The following is a 19,648-nucleotide window of genomic DNA, read 5'->3' on the forward strand; positions in this document are numbered from 1 at the left end:
ATTTTCCTATTATGAAAATGTGCTTAGGACCATATTCCAGCCAAATCTGCCAATTGCTTCGGTGTATTGTAACCCCACGCCTTAAATTTCGAGTTAATGGTCAGTTCGTAACAATTAGCTTTGTCAATGAAGATGTTGACTAGTAATACTCTTATATCCATACATGAAACCTAAACTTTTTTTAATACTCTTTGGATATTATTGGTAAAGTGTCAAATCGTGTTAGCAATTGAATTAATTATCGTCCCACTAGCCTACATGTCCATCAATTATTAGTGGCATAATTGATCAACTTCGGACCCAGCTTAAGCTTTAGTTGCCAAATTTGCCAACATCTTAATGAAAGCTCGAACCCATGCCAGTACTTTGAGTTCATATTGATTATTTGATATTGAGCTACCTGAGCAATTCAAAACTTGGCTGGACTCATGTACATCTTTTTATATTAGTACTTGAATGAAAGAACAATTACAAATTAAAATAAATGACATTGTGTAGCAAGTTAGCTCTCACGGATTTGCTACACAAGTTGTTGAACATTGTACTCCCTCCCTTAACATTCATCGCGTTACTTCTCTTAATGCCAATATTTGGTCTTCTCAAGTTTCTTTTTTCCTTGAAAAGATACATATACATGTAAAATGTAGCAGGCAAAGTAGCACTCATCACTGGAGCATCTTCAGGAATTGGCGAGGTGTGTATGAGTGTATCCATTCCAAACCATTTATATATCTTTATAAACAGTGTGGAAAGGGAGGGGGAGTCTCTAGTCTAACCCTCCCTTTATTGAGAGTGTTTTTTATGCAGTTTTCATGTCTTATTTTGTATTTCAAGGTTAAAATACTTATTTTGTGGTAATAATAGAAGTAAGGATCTTGAAGCCCACCACTTATTTTTTGATTCATTTGATTATATGATAAAAATAATTATAAGTTTAGGAATATTACATTTTTTACAACTATTGACATGATATCTGTTTATGTATAATATACAAAATATTAGCAGTAGACTTAAGTGAAAGTGATATAACTCCAATTACAATGCATTAATAATTATAAGTAAATATTATATCCTTGTAGCATTACTAAAAAAAAGAAAATTATTTGGTCTTGCGCGCTATGTTATAATGTCCCATAATGTTAAAGAGTGAGTAAAAAAGAGTAAGGATTGAAGATGTAAACTTATGACTGTTTGTTTTTAGACTCCTTAAAACAAAACCAGATTAACCTAGTTAATTAGCCAAGTGATTACTTAGTCAAATTATCAAATCTAGGTTAACACAAATATAACATATCATTGTAAAGTGCGGAAAATAAAGAACACAACAATATGATAACCCAGAAAAACCAAACCGGTAAAAAACCTGGGGAGGATTTAATCTAGCTATCTTCAAGGTAAAACTGAATCCACTATGAAAGAATTGAAGTTTACACAATAGCGACTTAGACCACTAACATCCTATTGCTACCTCAAGTAGGAAACTTACTACCACGACCATGTGACAGCTCCCAGTGGCGACTCCAGGAATATTTTTCAGGGTGTTCCTGGGTGGACTTGCTCTGTTACAATTTTTTTTTCTTTAGATTCTCTATTACAATTTTTTCTTTTTTAGATTTTAGTTCAATTTTTTTTTTTAGCTTTTTCTTTTTGCTTGAAAGCAATGTTATGAATACTGTTTTGGACATTGTTTCGATTTGTTTAGTGGAACGGAATATTTCGGTACTGATCTATTTCGACGTACCATTTCAGGGTATTTCGGGGTTTCTAAAAAAAATTAAAAATAATATATATTTATATTTATATTTTCTTATACAACATAAAATTATTGATCCAAATAAGTAAACCTCAAATAAAACAAATGGTTTAGTTTTTCTTTTTTGACACTCAGATCATTTAGTTATTACATAACAATTACTGTTTTATAATATTAAAACATAAATATGTAATTAAATAATAAAAAACAACAACCAAAAATAGTACAATAAGAAGAAGAAGAAAAGGAAGAAGAAGAAGTAGGGGTGACCTTTGCGATGGCAGGATTTGGTTTTTAGGCATTCGACGCAGGTAAATGACATGCTGTGCTGACGAGTTTGTCCGTTTAGGGATTTTTCTTTTTTCTTCTAAAAACTGGTACCGGCCGAAATGTAACAAATAATCTACCAAAATTTAATTTTGAGAAATGATATGTCCATGACATTTTCACAACATTTTTACAACAAATTCTAAGTGGTAGGTTGTTACTGGTTATTATTGTTGTCATAAAAAAATAATCTTATTGCTAGGTTCAAATTTGAACTAATAACAACTAACCACCTGTGATTTGTTATGAAAATATTGTAAAAATGTTGTGGACATAACATCTCTCTTTAATTTTATTGGCATAAAAAAATTTTGAGGGTGTTCCTATTTTTTTTAAGGGTAGATAAATAAAAAAATGTTTAATTATTACATATAATTTTTTTTTTTCAGGTCAGGGTGGTCCGGGGACCACCCTGACCTCTATGTGGCGCCGCCACTGACAGCTCCGAGTCCACAGACTACTTCTTTCTTGGATTCCCAGCAAGTACAAGCACTCCTGCTTGTGTATCTTTAAGGTCTTAAACCTGCAACTGAATTAATTACCAAGTTCTTGACATAATCTTGAATCTTGGAAACCCTAAGTGTATGTGAAGGCAACCACCTCTAGATCTCATAAGAGATTCACACACACAGCATAAAGGGCAACCCCAAAACGTGGCTAGGGTTTTCCCTTTTATACCTAGGGCAAAACATAAAACCCTACATGTCAAACGAGCTTGGGTTGAGTTGGAAATTCTGCAGAAAAAACAATATGCACGACTTTCGATCAATCGAGTCTAATTCTCGATCAATCGAGCCAGGCAGATTTACATCGTAAATCCTGCAGCTACTCAATTCCAACTTTACATACAACCACATATTTTGAGCAATTCTAAACAAGACTAAAACGTTTTGATCATGGTTTGCCAACATTACAAAATGAAGTTCTAATACATTAGTTCCTAATTCCTTAAAACCTAACAATGAATATTTATACTATCTTGCAGATCAGAGTACTCTTAAGATGAAATAAGACTAATGTTTTCAATTATTTAACAAGAATAGAAAATATTTATTCTATATTTAATCACACACTATATAACTTATGACACTATACGATTCAATATTTTACATCTATGCATGGCTTACTAATGTCATATTTGTTGACTCTGTGAGTATGTATGAAGCATGTTGCTTATGAGTACACTAGGAGAGGTGCTCGTTTAGTCCTTGTTGCAAGAAGAGAGGACCATCTTCAAGTAGTTGCAAATAAAGCACGTCAGATAGGATCCTCGGAGGTTATTGTGGTCGCTGCAAATGTTTCCAAGGTTGAAGACTGTAAGCAATTTGTTGAAGAGGCAGTGAACCACTTTGGACAATGTAAGTGTTCAATATGTTTTTATTTTCCTTTGATTCTTTTTGTAAATTTTGGAAATGTTTTATAGTTGATGGGCTTTTTGCAACAATGGATCATTCGGTGAACAATGTTGGAGTGGCACTAATAGACTTGTTTGAAAAAGTCACTAGATTCTCCGATTTTGCTTCAATTATGGTAATAAAATTGCATTGTTGCCATACTTTTGGAACAAGATTGTAATATAAGGGAACCTTTTGGTACCCAGTAATATATTATGTGTCACCATCACTAAAACAAAGAAATTTATTTATTGTGTTGTTCAAATGACATCAATCACATTTATTCATTGGCACATTAGTTTATAAATCTTTTGTAATTTGTAGTATAATAGAGAGCAATTTTAAATTTTTCCTTAAAGAATGAGTGATGCTAAAGATATTACAAATGGTACTGTATATAAATCTATGATATGTCTATGATCATGAATTCATGGGATTAGCATATATGCATGTACCTATTATTAACTCCATGTCCCCTTTTTTTTTATTGCTTGCATTTACAGATTGCTACTTCATGTTTTTTAGGACATAAATTTCTGGGGTTCAGTATATAGCACCCATTATGCAATTCCACACTTGAGAAAAAGCAAAGGGAAGATTGTTGTAATTTCTTCAACTGCAGCATTGTTAACTAGTCCAAGATTTAGCTTCTACAATGTAAGAACCTCCAAATTATTATGCCTTACTCCACATTTTTTTTCTCATTGATTGCTCCTAAATCTGTGATGAATTCAAGCAAGCAAGGCAGCACTAATTTCCTTTTTTGAGACTTTAAGGATTGGATTTGATCCAGATATTGGAATAACAATTGTGACTCCTGGATTGATAAAGTCAGTAATGACAAAAGGCGAAATTTTATCACAGGTAGGCTTAAAGGAATTACATACATTGTCAATTAAATTAAACATAGCTCATCCCTTACCCCTTAACTCAAAGGAAGTACATCTTCAATTAAAGGAAACAAATGTACATTGTAATTAAGATATGGTTAGTTAATTCTGGACCACTCTCATTACAAAAGCATGGAAACTTGGGTATCATTTTTTAGATATTATACATTAAGTTTCCCCACTGAATTCAAACACATGATTGCATTGACTAATGCAATACAAACAATGTTATCCTTCTCGAGGATAATTAAATTTAATGCAACTATATGTTAGAATTTAATTGTAGAAACTAAATCTCATCAAAGCCAATTAAGACAGTGAAGCCAAACATAATTAGTGCATGGCTAGCTAGTAAACAATTGATCACCAATGATTAGACTGACTTTTTACTGATCCATTTTTTTAAAATGAAATTTCTCCATTAGATGAATGTTTGTAAATAACAATTCAAGTTTAAATCACATAGCATAGTATTAGACTATTAGCTATACGTGGTACATGTTCACAAGCAGTTTTTGTACACTTATTTGCAGAAAGTCTTAATGACTTTTACTACGTGTGATTTTCACTCTGATTATATGTACATTGCTGCTTTTATTCTCTCACAACAAAGAGACATCTTTTTTAATATGATTTCCGATTAGTATGCATGGGTTCCAGTCGAAGCGACAAAAGTGTGTGCCAAGGCGATTGTGGACAGTGCTTGCAATGGAGACATGTACTTGACTGAGCCATCTTGGGTGAAAGTGTGGTGTTGGATCAAAATCTTGTGTCCTGAAGTATTTGAATGGGGTGCACACTCAATGTATGTCAATAGGCCATGCACTTCAAAGAAAAACTCCTAGTAGCAACATTTGATGTTTTATGACAACAAATTCTTCAACAGGGCTTAAATTTAATCCTTAATATCTCAAGGCAGATTAAGGTCATCAAGCTAAGAAGAGCTAGTGCAGCTTCTTTGATTCAAATTGAACTTATTTAGTGTTAACCAGTAACATTATACTACAGGTTGTATCAAGCAATGATGTTGAGCTACGACAAATCGTTTCAAGCAGTAATGATAAGCTTCAAGTCTTGTTTAGTAGTGAAAGTATCTGACAACTCGTATTGTATTCATTATAAGACAAGAAAATGTTGGTTATATTTGTTATTATTAAGTCTATGAATCCATTTGTGGAAAGATTCGTCCACTATTGGTTTCTTTCTTGATCTCTTTTCTACCTCCTTTCATTTATGGCGACTCCGGTTAATAGGTGCCCTTAGGGCATTTATTAATGAACTATTTTAGAAAATTTTAAATACCACTTTTATGGGTATTATTAAAATTTGGGGTGGGGGAATTTAGTTGGAAACACTTGGAAATAGGAAGTGTCAACTAAGCCACAAGGCTATTGACCTTTCATTCAATATTTAGTATTACTTTGATACATTATATCAATATCTAGTCATGCTTACGTTGGAAACACTAGGAATTAGGAAGTGTCAGTTAAGGCACAAGGCAATTGACTTCTCATTTAGAATTTAGTACTCCCTCCGTCCCACTTTGTTTGTCCTTTATTCCATTTTGGGATGTCCCAAAATATTGTCCTGTTTCTAAAAATAAAAGTCATTAGTTTACTAATGTTCCTATTATACCTCTATTTTATTAATAATTCAAATTTTTGATAAATTTATTTAAGGGTAGTTTTGGAAACTTATACATTTTTAAAAGGTAGACAAGACAATAAATTATGTTCCCTTAAAAAATTTGACTTTTCAAACAGGACAAACAAAGTGGGACGGAGGGAGTATTACTTTGATATAGTACATCCATATCTATTCCTGCAATGCATAACATAAGTGATTTTTCACCAAAGATATTTGCATCAAACATTAATTAGTCATCTAATTTTTTTATATATAGATACTATAGAATTGTAACCTATAACATCTATTCTATAATGATTTTTTTTTTTTAAAGAGAGTAAGAGTTTCAATCTATGGCGTCCACTCTTAATGATAGCTCTAATGGTTAAATAAGAAATCTGAAGTCTAATCCTCACCTACACCTTCTTATTATCAGTTTAAGGCACAATCTATTTTTGATGTAAGCAGCTAATTCGAGGATAAGAGATTTACCAGTTGAGTTAACTAAAATTCACATTAATCATCTAATTAAAGTGAAAGATACATGACCAAATATATAATTAATCAATGAGATGCGAAGTAACGGTATATTCCCTTTTCAAATTTATCTCCTAATTATAAAAATAAACAAACTAGTCATACAATCAAAACTAAAAATAACTATCAAAAAAAAGAAAATAACTAAAAGTAACTAATAACATTTGAAGCCTTCTACCAAAACTCCATCTCACGCAAAATGTGTGCCAACCTACTATATAACGACTCCTAAAACCCTGCAGCACAAAGTGCATTAAAACTAAAACATAAAGGATTTGTCCTCTCTCTCTCTCCTCTCTCTCTCTCTCTCTCTCTCTCCATTGTAGCAAAGCTATGGATTTTCTGCACAAGTTCTTGGGCATTGCACTGCCTCCCTTGATGCTCATTGTGTTCTCTATCACTTTGGCCCCATTTCTCTTTCTCAAGTTTCTTTATTTCTTAAAAAGATCCAAATATAGTGAAAACGTGGCGGGCAAAGTCATACTCATTACTGGAGCATCTTCTGGAATTGGTGAGGTTTGTATCAATCTCATACTATTAATCTTTTATTATACACCTACGAATTTTTGGGTCAACTTTTAAAAAGTGATGATAAGGATACTACAAATTGAATTACAATTCATTATTTCTTTATTAGTTGTTGAAATGATATCAATTATATTCATTGTCACGACAATTTGTAAGTCTTTTGAAAATTCTTTTTACAAAAAGTAAGAGAGGGTATATCATGTATATTGTATATGTAGCCACTCTTCACATAAGATTGGGTCTACACTTGTGGAGTCTACCTCTATGCGAAAGGGGTGTCTACCTCTATGCGAAAGGGTGGTTACATATACTGCATACATGATATTCTTTTTCAAAAAGTAGAGAATTGGGGTTTCGATTCTCTTTATTAGAAGAATCGGTCAATATTACTGAGTTACAACTTACAAGGCTTTTAATTTAAATTTACAATGTGTGAGTTTGTAGTATGTTGCATATGAGTATGCTAGGAGACGAGCGTGTTTATCCCTTATTGCAAGAAGAGAGGACCGTCTTCAAGAAATTGCAAATAGGGCCCGACAATTAGGATCCCCAGAGGTTATTGTGGTACCTGCAGATGTTTCCAACGTTGAAGATTGCAAGCATTTTGTTGAAGAGACAGTGAACCACTTTGGACAATGTAAGTGAATGTATGATAAGTTTTCATTTTCTTCTCTAAGGATTTTTTTTGTGGAAATATTTTGAGATGTTAGTGTTATGGTTGGTGGTTTTTGTTCAACAGTAGATCATTTGGTGAACAATGCTGGAGTAACACGCTTTAAATTATTTGAAGATTCCGTCCAATTATCTGATTTTGCTTCAATCATGGTAAAAATCGAGACCAATATGGTTGCATTTCTGTCTCACTTTTGTAACAAGGTGGTGCTACTAATTGCACTTGAAATTCCAATATATATATATATATATATATTCTAAATAGAAAGAAGAAAATCAAAAAATGTTGAAAGAGGAAATGTAAACAAAAGAATTCACATGATTAAATTTTATATATATATATATATATATAATGCCATAATATTCTATAAAACCGTATTTTAAGTATTTTTTATTTTTTCAAAATATTTATAAGAAAATGTTACCTATTGGAGAGACTGCAAAATATGGCATTTTTTCCTGTTATAATATGTTTTTGATCATGTCTTCTTAGGATTTAAAATTATCTTTCCCTTAAATAAATTTGCATATTTTAGCACCAAATTCATGTTTTGGCCTAGTATAGTAACTTATAATATGTTTTTCCTTATGAAATAGGCTTTTTGGTTCAAATCCTACTGGCTACTTACATCCAAATACTCAAAAACTTTGCAACAAATTCTTTACACCCTAGAGTTCAAAATTGTTCTTGCACATTAGATTAGTAAAAACTAAAACGATCATATCTATTAGGAACTTGATGCTAAGCTATGGTTCTACAAGAATTAGCCCCCTATAAATTTTTATTTGCTTTTTTAACTTGCTTTCTTGCATTAACTGAATCCCAATTTATATTTTTCTAGGACATAAATTTTTGGGGTTCAATATATAGCACCCACAATGCAATTCCACACTTGAGAAAAAGAAAGGGAAAGATTGTTGTACTTGCTTCAACTGCAGCATGGATGGCTATGCCAAGATTGGGTTTCTACAATGTAAGAAACCTTCTTAATTGGAATGCCCTACTCCTACTTTTTTATTTAATCGATTCATTTGTAAATCTGTGATGGCTACAGGCAAGCAAGGCAGCCGTAATATCCTTTTTTGAGACATTGAGGGTTGAACTTCGTTCGCATATTGGAATAACAATCGTGACTCCTGGATTGATTAAGTCAGAAATGTCCACAAAATTATCAAAGGTATATTGTGAATTAAATGAAACCTGAAAGCCTCCTTCACCAACCTCTAATCTTGAATCAAGTTTAAAAACTTGCATTTATATTAGAGGCAATGAAGTGTCTTAAGCCACTAGATACCAAGAGGGTAAGATGTTTTAATAGTATTGAGTAATGGTATGGTAAAGACCCTTTAAAATGTGAAAATGATCACTTAAACCAAACAATGATTGCACTAACTACTAATTAACCTTGTTGAATCTTTTCTTGTTACTGACATGGTTTATGACACATCAATTTGTAAGACTTATGCAGTAAAATTTTTATATATGTCTACTACCACTCCTGTTATATGTGATTTTTACTTCCAACTTAATCATTATGTACACTTCCACTATTATTTTTTAAACAAAGAGGGAACTTTTCATTTTCTGAATGTGATTTCTGGATAGGCTAAAGCAGCCTGGTCCCTAGCTATGTCAACAGAAGAGTGTGCCAAGGCAATTGTGGCCAGTGCTTGCAGGGGAGATATGTACTTGACTGAGCCATCTTGGATGAAGGTGATGTTTTGGATGAAAATCATGTGTCCTGAAGTATTGGAATGGTATTTTCACTCGAGGTTTGTCAAGAGGCGCCAAACTTCAAAAGACTCCTAGCTGCAACATCTAGTGTTTATGCCAATAAATTCTTTAACACAGTTTCAATTTAATCTCCACGCATGAAGGCATATAAAAATCATGAAGCCAAGCAAAGCTAATGGGTCTCGCTTCAATTTAGATATTATACCTTTAGAGTTGAATTAATTTGTCAACTTGATAAATTATATCAATATCTAATTATGAAGCACATAACTTGTCTTTTTTTCCTTTTTCTCTTTTTCCTACCACATTTTTATAAAACCATATGCAAATTGATAATCAAAAGTTATCAAATGATTTTTTTTTTTTTTTTAAATCAAAAGTTGGGGGATTTGAACATGAAATTTTTTGTTGAAAACACCAGGAGATGTCGGTTGAGCACTTGAGCTACAAGGCTCTAGGTGTCATCAACTGAAAGTAAATTTTTAGATACAACACCAAATATACAAGTTTATAACTAACCAACGAATTATATCAATTATTTTGAGATGTTAAATAGAGTAAAACTAGTGGATATCATGGGCAATGCGCGGTGTAGTTTAATAAATTTAGTAAAAAATTATTTATGATCTATTAATTTCATGAATACTATTATTGTTTGTCATAATTATTCTATGAAGTTTTCTAGTAAGACAAAATTCAAACTAAATAAATTGGGAAAAAATTCCTCTAATTCATGCAACCAACAAATGTCACCATATTACATTCACATTGTCACCTACAAACTTGGTGGTTCTTAGATGTCTTTATTGTATGATTTATGCTTTATATATAGATTTTATAGTGTTAATTTCTACATTTCTTGTGCCACTAAAGTCTCTATCTCCATTATATCAACACTTATAATTTTTATGTCAATGAAAGTAGTTTTTCTTTAGTTTCAAAATTGAAATGAGATAAAATTAAGGCCCATTAATATTTTAATTGAAGAAAAGTTTGATTTTCTAAGATCTTAATTATAATAGGGTGAAAATTGAAAGAGTAATATCTTAATCAATTAGCTATAAAAATTGCTAGAATTTCATGATACAACAATAGGAACAATAATGCCAAAATGACACAATAATATCACAATTTAACCTCCAAATTTTAATTAAGCTAAAAGCAGCCAAAACACCAAATATACTACAAATCCTTACCAAGTATATGCATCATACGAAAAACCCAAAATCTAAATTAGCACATAATATGAAAAAGCCATCCTAACCACATTACAATGCTACATCAATAAAAATGAATGCATAAAATCTAAACAAAAAATTAAAGACGAACATAATATTTTGGAAGTTAACATACCTCTCAAAAAGGAAACTAAAGATATTATGAGAGAAATTATGAAAGTTTGATTTTTAAGTCCAAAGGAAATGAGGATTTATATTAGAAAATGTGGAGACAAATAATTATATTACTCAATATTCATTGAATCTGACTCTTGCAATTCTACATTGAAGTTAGTCTAATGCATAAAATTGAAAAGTTTTCTTAACTTCTATCTTTCCAATGACTTTTTAGATCCATCCTTGTCTATCCAAAGCATTTCAAATTATAAATGTATACAAATTCTTTTAATTTTATTAATGCATCAAAATAAATGCATATGTCATTACTTAATAATTTGATATAAATGCTAAATTTAGATGAGGTGGAATCACAAATGAAAAAAAAAAAAAAAAATGTCATACAATGCGTCACTTGGCAGAACTGCATACTCTCACACATGAGATCTTTGCTTTTATATATATTGATTTAACAAAACCAATGGATGGTTTAGACAACACAACCATCTCTGTTTATGGGATAATCAAAGAAACTCTGTTCCAAATTTACTTTCATGGGGACCAACATCATCTAGGCCAAGTGGAGGAGAAATAATACTAACAACATTCAGCCCTGATCAGTGAAACAGAGAAAGGTTTTTGACAAATTGCTTAAAACCCTTTTTTCTCGTCTAAAATGCTGTACCAAACAACCTACCTGCTTGTATATATCCTCTGCAACTCATGCCCTTAAGTTAAAAACCACTAGCCTATCACTTCCTTCCATTATAACATAAATCCTACACACTTCAAACACTTATCTCTACGTCTCTGAAGAGAAGTCATGGATTTCATTCACCAAATCATGTACATTACAGTCTCTCCCAAAGTCCTAACCATGTTAGTCTTCATTCTACCAATATATATATGTTCTTCAAACTTCTCCTATCCAACATAAAATCCATATTCATTGAAAATGTGGGTGGAAAAGTAATACTCATCACTAGGGCGTCCTCTAGCACGGGCAAGGTTTGACCATCTTAAGCCACTTAATGGTTAAATGATTAAATGTTTACTTTCTTAATGGAAGTTTTGCCCTTTTAGGACATATTGTTTTATATCAAATATAAACTATGTTTTAATTACTTTGCATCTTCTTCTTGCTATTTTTTTTTTCAATTAATTGTTGTGGTTTTGAAGCACCCTACAGTTGCACGAGTATGCTAAGAGAGAAGCTTGTCTGGCCCTCATAGCAAGACGAGAGAACCATCTCCGAGAAGTTTCCCTCAAGGCTTACAAGCTCGGCTCCCCTTAAGTTACTGTGATCCTTGCAGATGTCTCAAACGTAGAAGATTGTAAGCGTTTTGTAGATGAAACAGTCGGCCACTTTGGGCAGTGTTAAGAGTGAAATCAATTCTCTGCTCATTCTAGTTGCTTTTAATTGGTGAGAATGTTTCATGAGCAATACTAGACACAAAAATTAAGAGTTTGGTCCAAAGTGGACCAAACTCTTTAGTTTTTGGCTAAAAATATATAAACAAAATAAGCATTTGAAATTAGAGATATAAGCCCTTAAAAAACAACAAAAATGATGACTATTCACAAGACTTATATTTGGAAAGGAAAAAAAAAAAAAAACTACAATTCTAACATGTGTTCTATAGAATGGAGTACATTTTAAAAAAAAAATATTTTTGTATATATTCAGATTAGTCAACCGATTATGATTTTTTTTATTAAATTACGTTTTTTAATGTAAAATACCATATAAGACAATAAAAATATCATATTGGAAAAGTTCTGGTGTTACAGATCAATTTCTATGTACTTTTCAAAGCTGATTGTCCACCAGGTTCATCAACCAAAAAAAAAAAACTACATTTTGCTACACTATTTCATGATCTAAAAGAGAAGGTGGGGGCATGACCTTGCAATTGCATAAATAATAATAATACAAAGAATGTGAATGGAAAATTGATTCCGCAATTTATACTCAACTCAGAAGATTTTTTTTTTTTTTTTTTTTTTAAGAGAGAATAAATACCATGTTAGCAATTGACTAAGCAATTTAGCAAAACATAGCTGGTACAAGTCAATCAAATGTAAAACAAGTTTCCAGCTCTTCTCAGCGTTCTCACTTCTCAGGCCTGGTGTTCTTCCAGACAGCTCATTGTCTTTGCATTTTTCTTCTAAAGCATCATCTACTTTATGTGGCAGACTCCAACTGGCAGCGGATTTTCCTTAAACAAAGAGGACTTCATCAGTCTACAATGTTTCTTCCTTGACCAAACAGCACAATCCAGTTACACAGCAAATTAAAGGATGATGAAGTGTAAAGTCAGTTTCCCCTGCCATAGCTTATACATCCGATGAAACAGCCCAACCTCCAGACCAATAAGCAGGCAGTGCTTTAAAAATTGCCTCATCAATTTAAGTTATCATGGCCTCCCAACTTGGCTTGCCACACAGGTTCTGTGATCCATGAATCTGGAATGTCGTAATCAAAGAAGAGTCCTCCTGCACCCAAGATGGACACAGGATGATCTCCAGCCTTGTCAATTTTGTGAGCCAATGTTCTTCCTAAAGACTGGCAAACTGAGAGCCACTCAAGGGGATATATCGATGGGATCTAAAGAAGAACGGTGTGGTGTTTGAGCAGGAACAGTAGAATTTAGTCTTCTCAGAAGCAACCACGCATCAGATTCAGTACAGCCCTCATTCATCTCAAGAGCAATCGGTTGCAGAGAGGTTGTACTCATCTCTATAAGCATTGTGCCCTGAAACAAAACATTCCCAATTGAAGAGATTGATAGATGAACTAATCTAATACACTCTCTCACAGCTCAAAAAACTATAATAACATTTACAGAAGCATTTAATCTATAAAGTAGAATAATTATAGGTGAATACTACTACAAGACACAATAATTATAAGGACGAAAAGCAACTCAAGATGCCTCACTATAAAATTGGAAATGTATCCTATACGTATGACATCAAGTACAATCTATCTCAGTTAAAACTAATATGATTATGCCTCAGAATTCTAGCTCAAATATCTCCTCCTCCATCCCATAAATAAGGGGTGGAAGCTAAGGTCATGTGTTCAAAATCCACTATATGTGGGTAGACTTACTGATTAAAAAAAATTAATATATTCACTATTGAATTAAATTGTAATGTTTATAGAGTCCCTCCATCTTTAAACAGTGAAAATGTAAATTCCATTTAGAATTGCATAAGCATATCTTAGGTCTGAAGGGTGTGTCCATCTAAAATTGAAGACTGCACAAGTAACAGCCACTCTAAGTTGGTCAATAGATACATTGAGTTTAAATGAGCTAGATAAAGAATAAAATAAAGATGTATCATTGTACCATGTTTCTTAAGATGTTCATATATGTCCGCAACACTATAGCCTAGAGGAACCTAAGCATCAACATTTCTAAAAATAAAACTATTGCCCACAATTGATTAATCAACCCAAGTATTGACATTTCTAATAAACATGATGTTAGGATAATGCTCTTGTTCTTTTGATACGTAGATGTTAGGATAATGTTCTCAAAGAGGGTTCCTACATTGTTGTAACAAGTGTGAGAAAGTGGAAATTTAAATGCTTTTAACATTTTTAGAAATTTGATGCTCAATTTGAAATAGACAAAAAAAGGAAAGTTCAACACCCACTTTGCATAGTATATATATAGAGAGAGTAATGCTACAGCCATAAGCTATTTCACAACATTTTTACAAACTGCTGATGTGACCAACCTTTTATTGGTTTTCATCTAGGCCCACCATTAATATCACTTTTTCATTTACTAATAACCACTCACCATATCAACAGTTTGTAAAAAATTTTATAAAATAGTTTGTATCTCTAGCATTATTTAAATATATAATGTGATCATTGAAAAACAGTTGGTTCATCTCTGACATGGAAAGACTAGTTGCTAATTCAGATAAATAATCTCATAGAACATCAATTAAAAATAAACTTTAAAAAAAATATTGAAATGGTAAAAGGAAAGACTTGCACATATATATATGATCTTTGAATTTAAGATATTACAGAGGTTTTTCATTCATAATATATGGACTATCTGATTTGCTAGCCAACTGCAGATCATTAAGGCCAGGCATTGGCAAGATGAACTGAACCAACTCAAGTGGAGCTGATCTCAATCTAACTCATAATATGTTTTGAAGACTTAAGGCACTTTCAATTGAAAGAAACAAATTATAGTGGCCATATTATCTAATTGATAAAGAAAACAGAATATATACCTTAATTTTTCCCTAAACAGAAGGCGATTTCTCCATTACTGCTACCAACTTGGCTGACAAACTAGCTAAGTAAGTAAATGGGATTTCCCGATCACCAGATAGAATGACGGGGTGGTCTGCCTCATCAGCCATATGAACATCCTCAACCTCCAAAACAGTATGAGAGGATGGATTAGGAACAGCATTTGCCTGGCTAAAGGGGAAAGTATCTATATGCATCTCCTCTAAAACCCGAAATAACAGAAGATGATGTGTTAGGAACAGCATTTACTACAGTAGCAGGAGCTGTAAATTCTTCTGTCGTCCTTTGGCCGGTGTTAGTGCCAGACAGAACCGAAGTAGCACCTGCAGAACTCAAATTCAGGCAAAAAATATTAATGACATACAAGCATGTACCAATTCCTGATTTGACATCTAGTATTCCCAGCATATTCCCAAATTTCTTCTACGCTCATTAACATTCCAGCATATATTGATTACTCATTTATGACTAATTATACAATACACGCATGTGAGTAATGCACTAGAATACACCTTCTAGCTTATATGTCTTGAAAATGAGAATTGCCAGCAGGGAAAATGGCTAAATCATGTCTCAGCATTCTTACAAAAATAAAAATTCCATTTCAAACTTTTCAAATCAGGTCAACTACCACAGCTCTCCTTGACATCCTTCTTCACAGACTAAATCTTTTAATTGTGATATATTTACGGAGGGAAGATGGGTGAGGAATTAAGACAAGGAGAGAAAAGGCATTTGGAATAGCTTGTTAATCTAAGAGAACTCAATTGCATACCACATTATATCAATGGTACAATGAAATTCCAATATATATATATATATATGAGTAATACTACAAACACAAACTATTTTACAATATTTTTACAAACTGCTGATGTAACTAGCATTTTTCAAATAACTATTAGTAAATAAAAATGTGATATTAGTAGTTAGTTCAAATTAGAACTAGTAAGAATTTGTCACATCAATAGTCTGTAAAAATGTTGTAAAATATATATATGAGGTTTTATTTACTCTCAACATCCACCCTAGTTGGCACATGTATACCACAAATATAGTACCGCTACCATGCAACTTAAGTGTTGTTATCAAAAAAGTATAATCTGTATATGAAAGTCAAACTGTTCATTATCAAGTTTAATGAACCCACCCACCCCCTTTTCTCTCCTTTCTTCCCAGAGGAAAAAAAAGTGAGTTACCTTGGTTATTTGCTCGAAAGGGAGTTGCATCTTGCAATGTGGAATTATTGTTGTGCACGGCAGCACTAACACCATTTGATGGCCATGCAGCAAGGGTTGCTCTAGTTGCTAAAGGAGGGACGACTCCTGACCTTGTTCTGCATAAGGATAGTTAAACTGAAGGTAAGAGAGTAAACGAAGAAACCGCATAAAAGGTGTAAACAGCTCAGTTTAAACTGACCTTTTAAAGCTCAAGAATTACATCACATACGAGACCAGTATGAACAACTAAAATAGAATTTGACCACTACAGATTATCGATTTATCATCCAGCACAAATGATATTTCACAAAAGTTTCAAAAGTATAACTCTCATGACATAATTTAATATACATTCTATTTGGAAATAATTTCCTTTCAACAATTAATTTAGTGACAACCTACTTCCCCTCTTGCATGAACCTCAAGTCCTTTTCATGGACCAAAATCACCTTCCTAACATTTACTCACTACAGGGAGTTGCATATATGCAACCAAAAGTAGAGGATTAAAAGCAAAGTTGCACTAAGGCTAGTGCAGCATTTAGTCACAGAAACTATAGTTTCCATCTATAACAAAATAAAAAAGAAACAGGACAAAGTGTCATTTAAAAAACCCTATAATAAATTGTAACTTTCACAGAGATCATTACATCCTTGGTGCTCAACATATACCATTTTCCCCTAGGTGGCTTATTTATTTTGTCAACAAGTCAAAGGCGTGCTGCCTCCAACTCCTCAACCAATCCCCCTAGAACTTCAAAAGCTTCAGGGACCAGCATCAGAAGCCCATGACGTATATGTACATTACAGATGGTAACCTGCAAGTCAAAAGGATGATCTGTCATTCGGCTAATGTGACATGCTTTCAAAGGAGTTATATGTTTTCAAATGGACCACTTATTAATACCAGTATGTCAGAACATGACTAACTGTTAAGAAGCAAAGAAGATATACTAGATATATCTCTTTGATTTTACCTGGCATGTGGAAATGATCAAACAACAAACAAGCGACAAGTAAGAGCAAATTCAAATAGTGAATCACAAGCAGATGGCAACAGCTGATCTCTGAGACAACTTGACTAATACGCTATATGTCACTAATCCCACAGCTCGTACAATTTTCTAAAGCATTTGCATAATTTTCTAGTTTAATGAATAATACACAAAGGCATAGGACCACATCTAAGTCAGACGAATTTCATTCCAATGTATCAAAAGCTATCTTTTTTGTGGCTTCATGCCAAAACACCAACATATATGCATGATAGACAATATTTGGCACAAAAATCCATGTCATAATGCATAATGTCTTGAGGCAACCATTTGAACATCTCCGTAACACCATTCAATTGTATATGCATTTGCTTCATGGGATTTATTTTAGATTTCTCCAAGTGACTTTAACATATTGCTTGTCTCGTACACAATTCATATTCAATTGTAAGCATACCTATGCAAGAGCATCATGCCTATGTCTAAATATAATTTATAAGCAGATAACTCCTCAAATATATCAGATTCAATCTTGGAAATACACCCATTATTCAGCCAGAACCAAAAAACCATATACACGGGTGATAACTAATAAGTACCAAAAAAGATCTTCAATCCAGCAGGAGCCAAAGATTCAAGCGCTTGAATAGGCCTGTATTCCATTCCAAAAACACATTGAACACCATCGGTCATCAACAACTTGAGACACCTCTTGATCCCAGGAGGCGCTTTCTGATACCTTCCCTAGAGAGGACAACTGATATTAACTATCTCATCAATCTATAATATAAAAACCCAACATGAGAGAGAGAATTTGTTTACAAATAAATTATTTAATCATAATTACTAATTATTAAACTAACATAAAAGTTTTAATTTTCTTAATTTTCCTAATAATCATAAAGTGGTTATCATTTTAATCAAAACTGCAATCAAACACGCCCAAAATAAAACTCCTACATGAGGAAAAAAAAACTTTCAATTCGAAAGACCAACTTAGAATTAGTTTACAAATAAATGATTGGAGTAACACTATGGACACAACATTTTTCAATACTGTTGACATGACCTGTTGTATGATTGTATCTATTACTAACACCATATTTATTATGTGCCAATCACAATAGGTCATGTTAGCTGTTGTTAAAAATGTTGCATCCTTAGAAGCACAGCCACTGGCATGTGTGTCCTACACACATCTTTTTACTAAGAAAGAATATCATCCCCAAGTAATTCTATAACCACAACCTTTAACACACTCTTTTCCACAACTATCATATATGGTAGACTGCCTGTCACTTTCACATTAACCCACCGTTCGCAGTCTGCCACATTAGAGTTGTGGCACAAAAAGGTTGTCCTCCTAGATTTTCTCATTACCCCACTTCATGACGGTCCTAATTTTTCAAGAATTGAGTATCATCATGTCACGTGTCAAGTTAGTGCCAGTGTCAATGTACATGTTTCATACTTGTCTCTCTAAACTTATTGTAAACTATGTAATCGTGATTACTATTAATTAACTAACAATAAAATTTTAATTTTCTTTAATTTCATCCTAATATCAATAAAGTAAATACTAATCATTTTCAAACAGAACTACAATCAAACACCTAAGCAACAATAATTGAAAACCACAAAAATTTCGCAGAGATTCAAATCAAATCGGACCTGCAAGACGAACGGACCAGGAAGATCGACGAGGTGCATGGAATCCACATTGCGAGGGAGCACGCCGTTCCCGCATTGATTCATATCGGAAACCAAAAACCGCTCGAAGCAAAGCTTGGCTTTCGCGTCGACGCCGAGGCTCGCGAAGCTCGGCACGGAGCTTCGAAGCGTCTCCAAACAAGCCTCGAGCCACTCATTCTTCAGCCTCAGCCCTAGCCTCCCGAGAAAATCTCCGACCGGAAAACCCGCGCCTGAGCGCTCTTGTTCTCCTCCACCGGCGGCTGGATTTGGTTGCGCGGAGTCGTCGGAAACATCAGCCTCCCGGAAACCCGAGCCTTCACCGGCGGAATTCGTCGCCGGAGTTTGTTGTGCGAAGTGGTGATCGGGATTCGGATTCGGATCGGGAGGAGTGAAGTTATCGGAGACGTCGATGATTCTTCTTCTTCTACATCGTCGTCGGAGATTTCAAGCGGTTCGGATGGATATGGATCCGGAACAACATTCGGGTCCCGATTCTGGTTTTCGGGTTCGGGTTGTTGAGGAATTTGGTTTTCTTCTTCTTCTTCGTCGGAGGAACATATTAGTCTGAGGCGTCTTCTAGACATTTTTGGGGGTTTGGGGTTTTCTTTTCTTTTCCCTCCACTTTGGTTTTTTTATTTTGAAGTTTTGGGAGGGAAGG

The 19,648-nt window shown here is 33.4% G+C and overlaps 1 protein-coding gene and 2 pseudogenes across 1 annotated transcript; 2 read left to right on the forward strand and 1 right to left on the reverse strand.

Moving 5' to 3' along the window:
• Positions 1-484: 484 nt before the first annotated feature.
• Positions 485-5,462, forward strand: LOC126704352 (11-beta-hydroxysteroid dehydrogenase-like 2; annotated as a pseudogene).
• Positions 5,463-6,860: 1,398 nt separating this feature from the next.
• LOC126704353 (11-beta-hydroxysteroid dehydrogenase-like 4A) lies at positions 6,861-9,537 on the forward strand. Its single transcript, XM_050403341.1, has 6 exons — positions 6,861-7,043; positions 7,500-7,692; positions 7,795-7,880; positions 8,570-8,701; positions 8,783-8,905; positions 9,334-9,537. Exons 1-6 carry the CDS (start codon positions 6,861-6,863, stop codon positions 9,535-9,537), a joined length of 921 nt encoding a protein of 306 aa, XP_050259298.1.
• A 3,844-nt stretch (positions 9,538-13,381) lies between these two features.
• LOC126704354 (recQ-mediated genome instability protein 1-like) lies at positions 13,382-19,434 on the reverse strand (annotated as a pseudogene).
• Between the last annotated feature and the right edge of the window lie 214 nt (positions 19,435-19,648).

Source organism: Quercus robur, chromosome 10 (genome assembly GCF_932294415.1).
Source record: "Quercus robur chromosome 10, dhQueRobu3.1, whole genome shotgun sequence".
NCBI classification, from domain to species: Eukaryota; Viridiplantae; Streptophyta; class Magnoliopsida; order Fagales; family Fagaceae; genus Quercus; species Quercus robur.

Bases quoted from the DNA above. Each gene is read 5' to 3' on its own strand.
- LOC126704353 (XM_050403341.1), top strand. From the start codon at position 6,861: ATGGATTTTCTGCACAAGTTCTTGGGCATTGCACTGCCTCCCTTGATG. The intron at 7,693-7,794 runs GTAAGTGAATGT...TTTGTTCAACAG, and splicing joins AGTGAACCACTTTGGACAAT to TAGATCATTTGGTGAACAAT. The intron at 8,906-9,333 runs GTATATTGTGAA...ATTTCTGGATAG, and splicing joins TGTCCACAAAATTATCAAAG to GCTAAAGCAGCCTGGTCCCT.